The 14,803-nt window shown below is 40.8% G+C and overlaps 1 protein-coding gene across 1 annotated transcript; it reads right to left on the reverse strand.

The window, feature by feature from the left end:
* Window positions 1-697: 697 nt before the first annotated feature.
* On the reverse strand, window positions 698-14,528 carry LOC125230893. Its single transcript, XM_048136160.1, has 9 exons — window positions 11,813-14,528; window positions 8,183-8,344; window positions 7,039-7,257; window positions 5,618-5,772; window positions 4,851-5,076; window positions 4,010-4,181; window positions 2,636-2,742; window positions 1,662-1,778; window positions 698-848 (listed from the first exon to the last, which is right to left on the reverse strand). The coding sequence occupies exons 1-9, from the start codon at window positions 14,375-14,377 to the stop codon at window positions 744-746; spliced, it is 3,828 nt and encodes a 1,275-aa protein (XP_047992117.1). The 5' UTR covers window positions 14,378-14,528; the 3' UTR covers window positions 698-743.
* Window positions 14,529-14,803: the final 275 nt, after the last annotated feature.

Here is a 14,803-nt window from a genome sequence, read left to right on the forward strand (position 1 = left end):
CCTTTACTTTTAATGCGAGTTAGTATAAAATAAAAATATGCATTATTTAGGCTTTCTTTTAGGTATGATTATAATTCTTTTCTTGAGAAAATAATAATACATTGACGTAAGATAGAAATTCGCAGTAAGGTTGTATATTTCATTGTTATATTTTTAGCACAAAAAGCCACTATATTATGTATACGCATTAGCAGTTTTAAGTAAATAATTTAAGTTTGATAACTATACATTTTGTTTATTAACCTAGAGCCTCCGATAGCGATCGTATATAGGTAGCTTTCGTCATTTTCTATGTTAGCGTAGGCAGGTGTTATTGATAAAATTGACTACCATTTTGAAGCAAAACTTACCACATTATCGCTTAAGTGTGCCGACGCTCCCGCACGTAATTTGTATAAAGAGATACGAGCACATTTCGTCTTTATAGTCAGCGGAAATGTGGTACCATGTACTTAAGAACGTCACATATTTCAAAAATGTGATTGAGCCTAGCTGAGCGTATAGTTTTAAATCGACAATTTCTGCTGCTCAATCATAGACTTTCATACACTACATATTATGTCAGACACCTTATAATAGGTTAAGTTAAGGGTCAGCTGGACTAGCCCGCATATGTGAAATTTCACATTTCTCGGCTGAATATGCCGACTTTGAACTAAAGGGCTACTTAAGTTCGATCATCGAAGCCGATCTAATACAATGGGTTATCTCTGCGTCTATACTCGGTCCTCGATTGTACCTGTCTACTGCTGTGGTAGCATGTGCGTCCATGCGGCTTCGAATTTGGAGTGCGCGGTGCTGCACGCTGACTTGGAAGCCTCGACGACGCTTAGCGGGAACGGTTCGCTCTGTTGGAAAAGTATCTTGTTATAAACTCTAAATTGCAAACCATTTATACATATATTGATTTAAACTAACACGATCTTCACTCATATTATTAAATTAAAACGGGACTTAATCGCGTAAAACTTAAATATAAAACGTAAGTTTTACGCGATTAAGTCCCGTTTTAATTTAATAACATTTATACATAGTCATGCTATAAAATGACAACTAAGGTAAGGTGTGTGCCATCAAGACCTTGCATTGTAACTATAGCAAATTCCCACTGGACTCGCTGCCTCGCGAGGCAATTGTCCAAAGAAAATGTCACGCGCATACGTTTGCCTCACCCGAGCCAATTCACTCGGCAAGATGGCGATGGCGGCTCTCAGTCAGCTGTTCAAAATAGTGTTGTACATATTTATTCCCGTCGCTCGAGATGCTTGGTTTTCAGTCTTTTGGATATGGATTATGAATAAAAATAAATCATTCGCCGAGCCACGGCTTTATGTACTTGTGCAAATTGGCTCGGGTGAGGCAAACGTGAGGCAATTTCACGCACGAGGCAAATTTCCTCACGAGGCTGCTCGGTCAGTGACAGTGTGGAGCTAATATATAGGTAATTTTAAGAGCTAGTCCCGAAAAATAGTACACAGTTTAGAACTTTTATAATACATCATAGTATAGTTATAAATCATCTCCCTTCCGTTATTCCGACTTTCTGCCACGGCTCATGGGAGCCTTGGGTCCTGGTCCCGGGCTACCTTTGATTGGTATCATTTTTGTTGGTTAAGTGTTGTGTAAGACTACTGATGACATAAATAAATAAAAATACTTACAGTGAGTGCACAGAATGCCCGCTCAACAGCGGCGATGAGCCGCTCCAATTCTGCTCCGCTGGCCATCACCAGCGCTAGTCCCGATCCACGTTCACGAGCCTCACAAACTGACCATTCCTGGATAAACAAAATTGAGAATGGGTGAATCAACTTTTTCTTGTCTGTTTTGCCATGTCACGCAGTTTTTTTGCAAAATTATGCTACTGAAATTATGCAAGCATGCATGTAGTCCATGTTTGTAGGTAGCAAAGGAAAGGGCTTGTTAACACCAGAAAAATGCACGTTTGCATAGATTAAGTAGTATAATTTTGCATAAAACCAGGGGACCGTAACCATGGCAATCATCATCCTCCTTGCGTTATACCGGCATTTGCCACGGCTCATGGGAACCTGGGGTCCGCTTTGACAACTAATCCCAAGATTTGGCGTAGGGTATTGGCGTAGGCACAAGTTTTTACGAAAGCGACTGCCATCTGACCTTCCAACCCGAAGGGTAACTAGGCCTTATTGTAATTAGTCCGGTTTCCTCAGGATGTTTTCCTTCACCGAAAAGCGACTGGCAAATATCAAATGACATTTCGCACATAAATTTCAAAAAATTTATTGGTGCGAGCCAGGGTTCGAACCCGCGACCTCCGGAACGAAAGTCGCACGTACTTACCGCTAGGCTACCAGCGCTTCTAATAGTATACACTATGCGAGTGTTTTTAGTAAAACGTTCCACTTTGTCGATTGCTATAAAGCCGCTTTCTCAGTTTATTCATATAAAGATACAAGCGATTCTCGTCTTTACGGTGATGGTAAGTGACAAAATGGTACGTTTTTACTAAAAATGAACACCTATTTCGAGCAGATACATCTAGATTCTACAGCCAGGATTCGAACCCAGGATCGTTGCTGAGAAAGCAGGGTCCATCCACCAGGGCAGACCGGTCGTATAAATGATAAGATAAGGTAACATAAAAGTATCTCACCAAGCAGCACCAATTCTCGTCGGTGTCGGGGATCTTGAAGGCGGTCAGGTTCTTGAGCGACCCGCACGCCAAAATTTCTACGTCCGTTCTCATTTCCGCGATGTATTCTAAACCAATAAGTACACAATAAAAAATTGGAAGTCAGCATGTTTACTTATGAAATACTAGCTTTTGCCTGCGGCTTCGCTCGCGTTAGAAAGAGACAAAGAGTAGCCTATGTCACTTCCCTTCCCTTCAACTATCTCCACTTAAAAAATCATGTTAATTCTTCGCTCCGTTTTGCCGTGAAAGACGGACAAACAAACAGACACACATACTTTCCCATTTATAATATTAGTATGGATTGATGCATAGTCTGTCTGTCCCATAATGTGACAGACTAAAGATTAATGAAACCTGGCATGAATGGAATGTATGAAACTTTGTATAAGTGACACCCTGATGACACTTTCAGGACTAGCAAATGATTTGCGCGAGATTATGTAGCCGGGACATAGAGTACCCGTCCTAAGTGTGGTCTAACTCCAACTTAGGTCAGTTGGAGTTATTGTTTAGATAAGCATCGCCTCCGATAGTTCGGTTGAGTCTGAGCTGGGTTCGGTTTAGTCTAGGTTTGTGGACCTCTTTATTCCCACTGGGGTGTGTATGTATGAACTTCCCTGTGAGTGGGAGAGAAGTATTCCGCTGATACTCCGTCCCTTTTCTACAAGTTACCTTTGAGTAGTGCCTCATCGCCTCGCTCCTTGAGATAGGCGGCGGCGCCGGCGACGAAGGCTAGATCTAACGGCTGGAAAACGCTTATAACTTCCCGCGCTGTGTCTAGCATTGTGAGTGAGAGCGAAGCGTTCCGCTGACAGTCTGTCCTTTTCTACAAGTTACCTTTGAGCAGCGCCTCATCGCCTCGCTCCTTGAGATAGGCGGCGGCGCCGGCGACGAAAGCTAGATCTAACGGCTGGCAAACGCTTATAACTCCCCGCGCTGTGTCTAGCACTGTGAGTGAGAGCGAAGCGTTTCGCTGATAGTCTGTCCTTTTCTACAAGTTACCTTTAAGCAGTGCCTCATCGCCTCGCTCCTTAAGATAGGCGGCTGCGCCGGCGACGAAAGCTAGATCTAACGGCTGGCAAACGCTTATAACTCCCCGCGCTGTGTCTAGCACTGTGAGTGAGAGCGAAGCGTTTCGCTGATAGTCTGTCCTTTTCTACAAGTTACCTTTAAGCAGTGCCTCATCGCCTCGCTCCTTAAGATAGGCGGCTGCGCCGGCGACGAAAGCTAGATCTAACGGCTGGCAAACGCTTATAACTCCCCGCGCTGTGTCTAGCACTGTGAGTGAGAGTGAAGCGTTCCGCTGATAGTCTGTCCTTTTCTACAAGTTACCTTTGAGCAGCGCCTCATCGCCTCGCTCCTTGAGATAAGCCGCGGCGCCGGCGACGAAGGCGAGGTCGAGCGGCGCGCGCACGCTTAGCACTTCCCGTGACGTCACTAGCACGGTGCACGCGCACGGGGGGCCAGCTAGCTCTGATGATAGTCCGTCCTTCTCTTCTAACGCCTGAAACAAAGATGTAGCTCTATTATCTGGTTCATTTTTGTTGCTCCAGTGAGTACCGCCAAAATGATATCGACTTTATTGTGTATAGGTGCATTCCACATATCAATGAAATCCGTAAAACTCGAGAATATACTGCCAATTTCTTAGCCGAGTCTGATACAATACCTTTCTCAGGACGTTCTCGTGGGATGCATTTTTAAACAATTAATTTTTGTATAAAAGTAGCAAAACTTTCAAAAATCTAGAAATTTCCGGTCCTTTTCGTTTCGTTAGCGCGATTTACGAATCAGTGCGAACGGTCCAGCGCCATGTCAAGAGAAATTTACTAAACCTTGTTATATAAGTAAGCGCGGCCAGTAGAAGCCTAGCGCTGGTGTTCATAGCGATCTCGAAGCAGTGCGGACGCCGTGAACTGTCCACGTGGCGTCGCACGCCAACGACCGAACGGCGCGCGATGGCGTTATTGTGACATTTCTATACCTGTGCGGCGTGTAATAGTAGCGACTGTAGCCAAGAAGAGGCTGCTGGGTCATCAGGAGCGGCCAGTAGTAGCCTAGCGCCGGTGTTCATAGCGATCTCGAAGCAGTGTGGACGGCGTGAACTGTCCACGTGGCGTCGCACGCCAACGACCGAACGGCGCGTGATGGCGTTATTGTGACGTGTCTATACCTGTGCGGCGTGTAATAGTAGCGACTGTAGCCAAGAAGAGGCTGCTGGGTCATCAGGAGCGGCTAGTAGTAGCCTAGCGCCGGTGTTCATAGCGATCTCGAAGCAGTGCGGACGGCGTGAACTGTCCACGTGGCGTCGCACGCCAACGACCAAACGGAGCGCGATGGCGTTGGGTAGGGAGGTGTTAGCGTCAGGCGGGTGGGAGCCCCATTGTAGGACGCCCGCTCTGAAATTAAAAAGAGATGTGTGCTTAACTTGTACACTACCGGTAGCCCATTTCTCGTAGCCACAAGTGATAGCTTCTGAGAGAGTTCCAACCTTGTATAAGTTGTACAACCTTGCACACTAGCACGGACGCGTGATAAACGAATTAAACGATATAACGTCAGGCCCTCCTTTTCGTACTATTTGTAAGTGCGATAGGGACGCACCGATGCGATAAAGTATATACAACTAGTGTGCTACGCCCGCTGGTGTTGTAAGTGTATCTTTTAGCTTCGAGCAATGGGTCACTGATAGTAATGCCATGACAGTCGTATCGCAAACGGAAGGACAAACAACGATCTTACATTATTTCAGAAAAGTACATTCTAACACTCATTTAACTAGTTACGAAAAATCAAGCCTCAGTGACAGATTTTGTGATGAAGTTGAGAGGCATTACAATATTATTCTTATTCGCGAAGTCTTTTCTATCTAAATTTGTTTACCCTTGTATAGGAAAAAAATGCCAGGGACTTACGTGGTTATGTAGAAAAGAAACATACCTGAGTAAGAAGTAGCAGGGCTCAAAGCGTTTGCTTCGATCAGTGCGGCACATGAGATACCCCTCGAGCGGCGGAGCAAAGGCCCCCGGCGCTTCTATGAGCCGGTCGCCAGCGTCACCCGACAAGGCACGCCCGTAGTACAGGATGTCTGATATCTGAAACAAATAAAATATTGAATAAATCATACGTTATCATATGCGCAAAGAAATTCTGGCACTGGTATACGATAGAGGAAGATTCAAAGGCATGAATGGAATGATCACAAATTATATTGTTTGAGTCACACCTACACGGTTAGCACATGATTGTCGCGAGAGATGTCGCCGCGAGATAGACTATGTATACCTTATGTCATTAATACAATTAGAAAAAGACGTTTGATCTATCTTGCGGCGACATACTCTCGTGACAATCTTGTGCTAGCTCTGCTGTATCAGTATAAATACAATAAAAGCCATCATTTTACTGCCTAACGTGATACAAACAATAAACATAGAATTAAGATACTTTCATGAATCGACCTATACTTTCAACCTGGGGTCGTAAAATCGTAAACATGTACCTACTCGTCCTTAGATTTATTGGAACTTATTTTACAAGTAATGTCCAATTCAGAATACTAGCATTTTTTGAGTGAAGATGATTTGAAGAGTTGAAATCGCTAGGATCGTGATGAACCCAACCAAATTGTTCCAGATCTATACCATACCTTGTATAGGTAAGGCTATTAAAACTACATGATATTAAAGAAAACATTTTTTTCACTTAGTTACAGACTTGAACAATACTGTTACAATGTTTGTTATCTTTGTTTATGAGTTGCGAGAGTAAACAAAGTGAAGAAAAATACCTCCATTAAAGATAACTTAGTCCTTCAATGAGAAAGTCATTCACTGTTGCAGATAACACTATCATATTGTTACTACTATAAAGATATTGTATCAATATATTATGTTAGGACTTTAAATAACATAACAGTGCATAACAGTAGCAAGTTATGATACATGTTTTAATTAGTAGTATCAACACGTACCTATGTGTCTACTCATTGGTTTATGCAAAACATCTATGACTAGTGCAAGTAGTGCATCCGCTTCTTTACATCCTGGGTTCTAATCACATATATTTGCGTAAACTTACCTATTAGAAGATACTTCAAATGAAGATTGTTAGGATTAGTTCAGCGTAGTTATATAAAACTATTCGACACTTATATTGAGCCCCCAAACTTCTTGATACGTTTTTCTAGCAAGTTTAGCCTACCGTAGCAAAACTAAGCGATATGTAAACCGTTGGCCACGTTACACGCAATAGGGCCTTCCTTAGAGCCAGAGATGACTCTCCGGTTACGATGGAGCAGGCAGTTGATTTGGATATACCTACAATGACTATTAAAATCACTAGTTTATAGACATCCTTACCTTGTCCTGATGCCTTTGCCTAGCCACTTCAGCAGCCAAATGCCTACAGCTCAGCGGTATGATAGCCGGAGGCCGCGCCACTCGCAGTGGCGAGGTACGCGCGCTCCACTCCAGTGAAGATACTAGACGCACGCCTAAAGATGACTCTCCGGTTACGATGGAGCAGGCTATGTTGCCTGCTATGTCGATGATTTGGACGTATTGCGCTTCGGGACCAACCTGGCGGGAAAACACATGCATCAAAAATAAAAGCTTTTAAAAATACAATGTATTGAAGCGGGTTGACAGCACAGACATGTGATGTTGTTAACTGATCTTGTTCTGATTGAATTCGGAATTTGACTAGGTATAACGTATCGGTCAACATATTCCAAAATCGGCACAAACTACCAAAAAGTTGGAGTTGAAGCACGTATTTTTACAGAATAACAGCTTATTTTCTGAGTGCTTTTTTATAAGACAATTTGAAAGTTAAGTATGACATGTACTTATCGTTCTACCAAATACCGAAAGTGAGGAGTCAAGTGAAAGCATTAAATGAGTTTAATGTCATACCCTATCTAAAATACCTACAGGAAAATAACCTTCGTTATATTATATTTAGTAATCCCATCCAATGTAAATGAATCATTAAGTTTAGCATTTCCGCTTTACACATCAACATTGAATGAATACTTACATGAATACCAGTACGATCAATATGGAAAATATGACCATAAAAAGTAACATAGTTGTAGTAAACCCCACCCAGACCACAATATTAATGGTTTTACGTACTAAATCGTAGAAAAAATAATAACTGCTATATCGGCGGCGTGTCACCTTAAAGTGGTTTAACATTCATAAAATTCCTGGAATTAACAAATATTCATTTTGGGCTGTAGCCTCAAGTGTAACTGACGTAGGTACTGCGACAGTCACAAATAACCCAGAAGACTAAAAGGATATAGCATGGTGATCACGTGTTTCGTAGATCGGATAAAAACTTATGCAAGCAGGGAATTAGCCTATCAGGATGTGGGTTTGCCCTGTGTCTATAATGAGGGATAAGGATTATCTACATCTGTCTCTCTCTCTCTCTCTCTCTCTCTCTCTCTCTCTCTCTCTCTCTACCTATCACACGACATTGTAATTAAAAACTCACCGCAATAGCATCCAATTCGTTGTGCGGCAGCCTGCAAAGTATGTCGTATTCCGTGCCGCCAGGAGTCAGGCCCGCGACGTAAAGTGCGTAATCCGTAATGAAAACGAGAAGAGGGGTCCACGCTCCGTCTTCCATATTGTACTGGGATTGCACTTTCATCATCTACAAGTGATGAGATAAATATTAATGATAAGGTGATGAAATATAGAAGGCGATCCACAACATAATGGGGGCCAATCTAAACCCATATGACGTTGGCACCTTTATACACATTCTTTTGAGTCAACATCAGACAGCGAATATGGTGTACAGGTTGGCGGACGCTATTCTTAATAATCACTACACACTAGGCCAGACCGGTCGTCAAACGTCATTTACAAAAGTATACTAATGTTAAAACAAGAGTGTTTTACAAAATTACAGCTTGATAAAAAGTTATATGTAAAGGACCTAAACACTACCATAAATAATTACGATTTAAAAAGAAATTTTAATCTGCCACTTGCTAATGAATTTCATTCTTATTTTACACTTTCTAGAATAAGTAGGTATGTCTGAATTTCGCACACTTAGCTGTACTTAGACCTTGAAAATACAACTACATAGATAAGAAGTATGCTAGGGTAAGAAACAACTGGCGACACCCTGCCGAGATACGAGGCTAAGGTCATGACACAATGAGTCAGTCCCTATTCAAACAGTTTACAAGCTAATTTTAATTTGCTATGCTAGATAATTTAATGACTTTCGTATCTTAATTATCTTAGAAATACGAGCAGCTAGATGGTGCTTAGGGAACGTACCCAAACTACGTGACACGTTTAGGAGGGGGGTCGTCAAAATACTACGCTTGGTCACAGAGGGGGAGGGGGGTCTAACTTCTTGTCACGTAACCTGTGGAATATTGGCCCAGCCGTGGTCAGCAGAGGAACGTTTATATAAGCTGGTGATGATGAAAGTGATGGGATGAAAATCATTGTTAAAAAAAAAGGCCGGAAAAAAAGATGATAAACACACGTCATTAAACAAATACATATTAAATTTGATATAGGCACACGAATAACAACTTTCTGCAAAAATTGATCTAAAACTTCATTTATAAATACTACGTGAAAACTACAGGGGCAGGGGGGGGGGGATCTTGGCATATACTACGCTTGGTCACGCAGGGGGGAGGGGGCAAAAAACGGCACAAATATGGTCACGTAGTTTGGGTACGTTCCCTTAAAGCCGTGTTTCTATCATGGCATGAATTTTAAGATTTTTACCTTACTTATAAAAACACAACATAGTTTATGGATGGCAGAAGACTGACTCATACAGAATGTAATACTAATATTAGATTTATCATTCGCTTTTCTATAACAGAATACTTCGTAAATGAAACGATCAATCATGATAAGGTCTAGTTTCCCCTCCGCGTGGAAACTTAACTTTTTAAATTTAAAAGTGGAAAACGTCTGCCTTGGGTGAGACTTGAACTCACGGCACGGCTGCTCTTAAATTTGTTCTAAGCCTAGTGACATCGATTGCAGACATTTCAGCTAATCAAGAAGTTCAAAATGTTAAGGTGCTATACCTAAAAGCTAAAAAAGAAAAGAACCCTTTCTGACTTGGGTGTTTTTGCGCGTGAATAGCCGTTAATTGGTTTTTATTTATTTTATTTATCGTATGGCGTGTAATTAACCTTGAGGTCAGAAGACAGTACAGTTGCCAGGTTGTTGCACTTTTAGCTCCACCACAGACCAACCCCTATAGACATCCATTACAAGACGACTCGCGGTCGCCAGCCTTCCTAGTATTTGCACTGATATAAGCGCGGGCGCTCGCCGTGCCCGATCAGTAGCGACCAAGTAACAGACCCGAAAGCAGCGCGTTTTTCGCAGTAAAAAAATTGAAAAAGGGTATTTTGATGTCTTAAAGATGTCCACCTGTAGTGTGAAATGGTGTGGAAATTAAGGTAACAAGAAGGTCAAATTTAAAAACAGACGTCATTACATTCCACATAAAAGTCATATTTATAATTTATTCAGAGCCGGCATAGGTCAACTTACATTGGCCACTTACGCGTCAGTAGAGGGACAGTCCCTTTCATCTGGCGCGACTGCCCGCCGTCCTTGAAACGGCCAATCACAGCGCGCTTAACACATTCCCCGCCCGCTCCTCGCACCCCTGGCACTGGTGACTCGTATCGCGAACAAAATATACAAGATTGCTACTCTATAGGAGGTTCTCTGTGAGCTCCACCCAAGGGTCACGTGCGGGGTAGCGGTGGATAATTCCTACGGATGTGGTGAAACGTGACCTCCATTTTTCTTTTTTAAAGGATCTTTATAAAAATACATATCGTCCCTGTCCGTCTGCTTTTCATGGCCTCAAATTACATTATTGTTAAAATTATTTATTAACAGGGCCCGTAACTTTCATGCCGATGACATAAATTTGACGTCACGTTGCATATAGGATGATTCAAATAGTTTTATTGTAATAATTAATCATTATTCATTAATCAATTTAATCATGTACAAATGACTGCAAAAGAAAGCTATTCATACGTGGAATAATTAATACCTACTTGATACGTGAAACGAAAAGGAAACAATTTGTTTTGTTTTAATAATTTATTGAAATATGGTAACAAAATTATTTAATAAAATGTATGTATGAAAAATAAACAAATAATTTAATTTACTTTTCACGTATCAAGTAAGTATTAATTAATTCACTTATGAATAGATTAATAGGCTACTAGACTCGTATCGAATTTAGCACATCAAGTTATTGTTTTCTGTAGTATTTGACTTAAGAAATCAATATTTATAGCTTGCGGGCATTAAACGTGCGTGATGACTGCGTATTTTTAATTAAAGATGTGTGTATGTTTTTTTTTAAATTATGGACTCCGAAAACGGTGTTGGCCAATGGAGTGACGTCACATAATTCAGATCAACTATGGAAATTAGAGGTAGTAATCTGATCTCCATAGAAGCAACCTCTATTGTATTAAAATTCATAGTCGTTGACGGGTGTGACAATGTGAAATATTTTTTCTAAATATACTGACGTCATGTCATAGATATTCTATAAATTAATATGGCTGATGTTGTTTTTTGCCTGATCACGTAAAAGTAAACTTTAAATAATTTTTTTGGGGGTTTTTAAGTCGTAATAAAATATGGTACTATTTTTTTTCGTTTAATTAGACAGTAATTAATAATATAAGACATACTTTGAAAAAGGGTCAAGTAGCCTATTATTAAATAAAACTCTTGAATCATCCTATATATGCAACGTGACGTCAAATTTATGTCATCGGCATGAAAGTTACGGGCTCTGGTAGTGACCCTATCTGCTACGCCGCGGTCCCGGGTTTGAATCCCGATAAGGGCATTTATTTGTGTGATGAGCACAGATATTTGTGTCATGGATGTTTTCTATGTATATAAGTATTCGTATATTATATATATCGTTGTCTGAGTTCCTGCAACACAAGCCATCTTGAGCTTGAGCCAGCTTGAGCCGTGGGACTCAGTCAATCTGTGTAAGACTGTCCCATAATATTTATTTATTATTTAATTTTATTTTTTAATATTTATTAATTATTTATACAAGAATAAAAAACAAACTTACCCTATTCAAAGTTTCATTAGGATACGAGAATATCTGCAGCCTCAACTTCTCATTGCATTCAATGGCGACGTTATCTTCAAAGCTGTCAAAGTAGGACGGCTCGTCGGCCGTCAGCAGCCGCACCGACAGTCTTTTGTTCTCGATCACCTCTTTGTCCACGAGGCGCGACATCCGCGCCGCGGAATTATGGAACGTATCCGATACGTCGTCAAACGGATATAAGATGCTTGGGAAACCTTTTTCCATTCGCAATTTGTTTTGAAAGAACTTGTTGTTCCGTATTTTCAGTTCCAAATCTTTACGTTGACATACATTCTTTAAATAACGATTCAGTAAAGCGGATTTGTCCGAGTTTAGCTTTTGAGACGGACTGTCAAAGAAATCATCTGCAAAGTCCTCACCACCCTTTAGAGTAGAGTTATCAGTGTTTGAGCAGTTGTCACTAGTTTGTTGTTGTTCTTCATTAGCTTTTTGTAGCATTGAAGCGGATTTTCTGTAACGGTTCACATTTTGCCGTTTTGGGGAAGATAAATGCTTCGGAATTCCATTTTTCTGTTCAGTTTCATCCAGGACATTCTTATTGAATTGTCTCTTGGGTGTAGATGCCCTGCTGGATGAATCTGTATCAGTTTGTTTTAAAAATAAGTCTGCTTTGCTAGTACTAGTCACTAGCTCTTTCACTGGAGTGCTTTCTGGTAAAGGGACAAATGTTTCCTTGGGAGCATCAAATGCAGTCTGGAATGTATCATGTACATAACTGTAAGAGACTCCTTTATGTTCGTAAACTGTGCTCTCACAGTTCACAACATATTTGTTAACGGATGGAAAAGCATCACTTTTGTAAGCAGATTTTTTATCAAATTGCGCTTTCATGTTCAATGTGAGTTTGTGCCGTGGAGAGCCCTCGTTTGGTGTCCTATCTCCAGTGATATTGCTTTTCGTAGATGACACCAGCTCTTTAGATGGAGCGGTATCAAGTTGCTGCCCATTTAGGTTAATTTCCACAAAATCATCTTCATCATCAATTTGAAAGCCTGAATCCAAGCTCTTAGATAGTTTCTTGTTCTGATTCACATCAGGCAAAGCTTCAACCACATTAGTCAATTCAATACTGTTCTCCGGTAAACCTTTCTCTGGTGTAAAATTAAAGTTAAAATTCTTGTAAAAGCTTTTCAAGGAGTCAATTATGTTGACATCCAATAGATTTAAGACTTTGGTATTCTGTTTTTTCTCTTCAACTACATTTGTGGTTATATAGCGTTTTTTCTTTAACACAGATTTAACTCTGTTAGGGCTTTCTGTTACTTCTAGAGGTTTCTTTGTTCGTTCATGAGGTTGATCTATATCAGCTTCAGAAAAATAAGTTTTTCTCATAAAAGCTACATGTGCATTATTTTCAAAGCCATCACATGAGTATGATTTTTGAGCCTTGTCACATTTCCTGTGCAGAAGTGTGGCTTCTGTTTTATTAGAGTGTGAGGAGGATGAGTCACTGGAAGATGTCTCGGAATCACAGCTAAAATTGGAATCTGAGCTGTTGGAGTCACATCCATATAATTTACCTCTCGGTCTTGTCTCATTATTGTTATCCTTATCTTTATTGTCATTCTCTTGGTTCTCCTGATCATAATCTTGACAATATTCAAATACCCCACTCCGGTCAGATTTGGAGTCACCATACACAAGTAGGTCAGACATAGTCTGCTGTGCCACATCTGCTGCATACTTTGGTGACCTATCTCCAGATGCACACCATGAAAATCTATCAGTTGCAATATTATTCTTTTGCCTAAACCTATCACAATATGAGCTATCTGGTCCATATGAAATGAAACCTCGTTCAATATGAATATTATCAGTTTTAGTATTGTTTAAAATATCCTCATGGAATGATACCCGTTTTTTCTGTGAGCTGCCCCCGCTTTGTGACTTCTTTCTGCATTTTCTCCTATAAACAATATCTTCAGAGAGTGATTTCTTTGGCTCATTTGGTCGCATTGGCTTGTCCATATTTTCAGTTGATACTTTCTCACTTTCCAAAGCTTTTAAAACTACATCTGGCAAGTTTTCATAAACTGGGGATTTTTTATTTGCTTCTACAAGGAGTTCAGGGACTATGTCTTCAGGGGCTCCCATGTTCTGATTGTCTATGTCGCTCCGAGTCATGAGGCTGCTGGTTGTGCTCTTGATCATATCCTGAGAACTAGATGGAACAGCATCATAGAGGCTGTCACAAGCCAATTCTTCAGCCCCAACTAAACTATGTGACATCAACGCCTGACTGGTCGCCTCAGAGGCTTCACTGTCCAAACACAAAACACCAGAATCACCGGGCGTATCGGCTAAACTACTTGTAGTACTAGACATCAAATGCAGGTTGCTTTGTAAACATAAATCTGTAGGTTTCCCAGCGCCGTCGTCTGTATTCTCCATCTTTGCGTATTGTTGCGAATCTCCCCCGCCAGTCAATGCCGCTGTCGCAACAACAGTGTCGTCAATTCTATGACGACGTTTGCTTTTATCGATCTCATTGCTTCGCAGCTCCATGGACTTGTCGACCGACATTGCAAGTTTTGATTTTTTCGGGGAGATTAACGAATGTTTACACTTAAAATACGTTTAAAATTATAGTTTTCACTCATGTATACTACACATTTCCAGTTTTATGTGTAATATTCGCGCAAAAGACGACACCAAACACATAATGACGAACACAAAGCAGCCATTTTTATTTTTCTATTTTGACATATGTTTTTTTTTTATTATTTTGACATATGACCTAGGGTTGTAGTCAATTTCTGCAAGTTACGGTTTTTACGTACTCCCACGGTATTGCCATCAAACCACAAAACCGCTCGTTTGTGGGGTAACGTAGAAAAGGACGTCGCTATCTGTAGCATATCGTTGTCCTTGTCTAAACGTAATGCAGAGCAAGGCCTATTGACTTCCTTAGAAACGTATGTCTCTTAGTAACGGATCCAAATGTTTCTA

The sequence above is a fragment of the Leguminivora glycinivorella genome, chromosome 11 (genome assembly GCF_023078275.1).
Source record: "Leguminivora glycinivorella isolate SPB_JAAS2020 chromosome 11, LegGlyc_1.1, whole genome shotgun sequence".
NCBI classification, from domain to species: Eukaryota; Metazoa; Arthropoda; class Insecta; order Lepidoptera; family Tortricidae; genus Leguminivora; species Leguminivora glycinivorella.

Bases quoted from the DNA above. Each gene is read 5' to 3' on its own strand.
- LOC125230893 (XM_048136160.1), bottom strand. From the start codon at position 14,377: ATGTCGGTCGACAAGTCCATGGAGCTGCGAAGCAATGAGATCGATAAA. The intron at 2,743-4,009 runs GTAACTTGTAGA...TTATTGGTTTAG, and splicing joins CGATGAGGCGCTGCTCAAAG to AATACATCGCGGAAATGAGA. The intron at 849-1,661 runs GTAAGTATTTTT...CTTTTCCAACAG, and splicing joins GGGCATTCTGTGCACTCACT to AGCGAACCGTTCCCGCTAAG.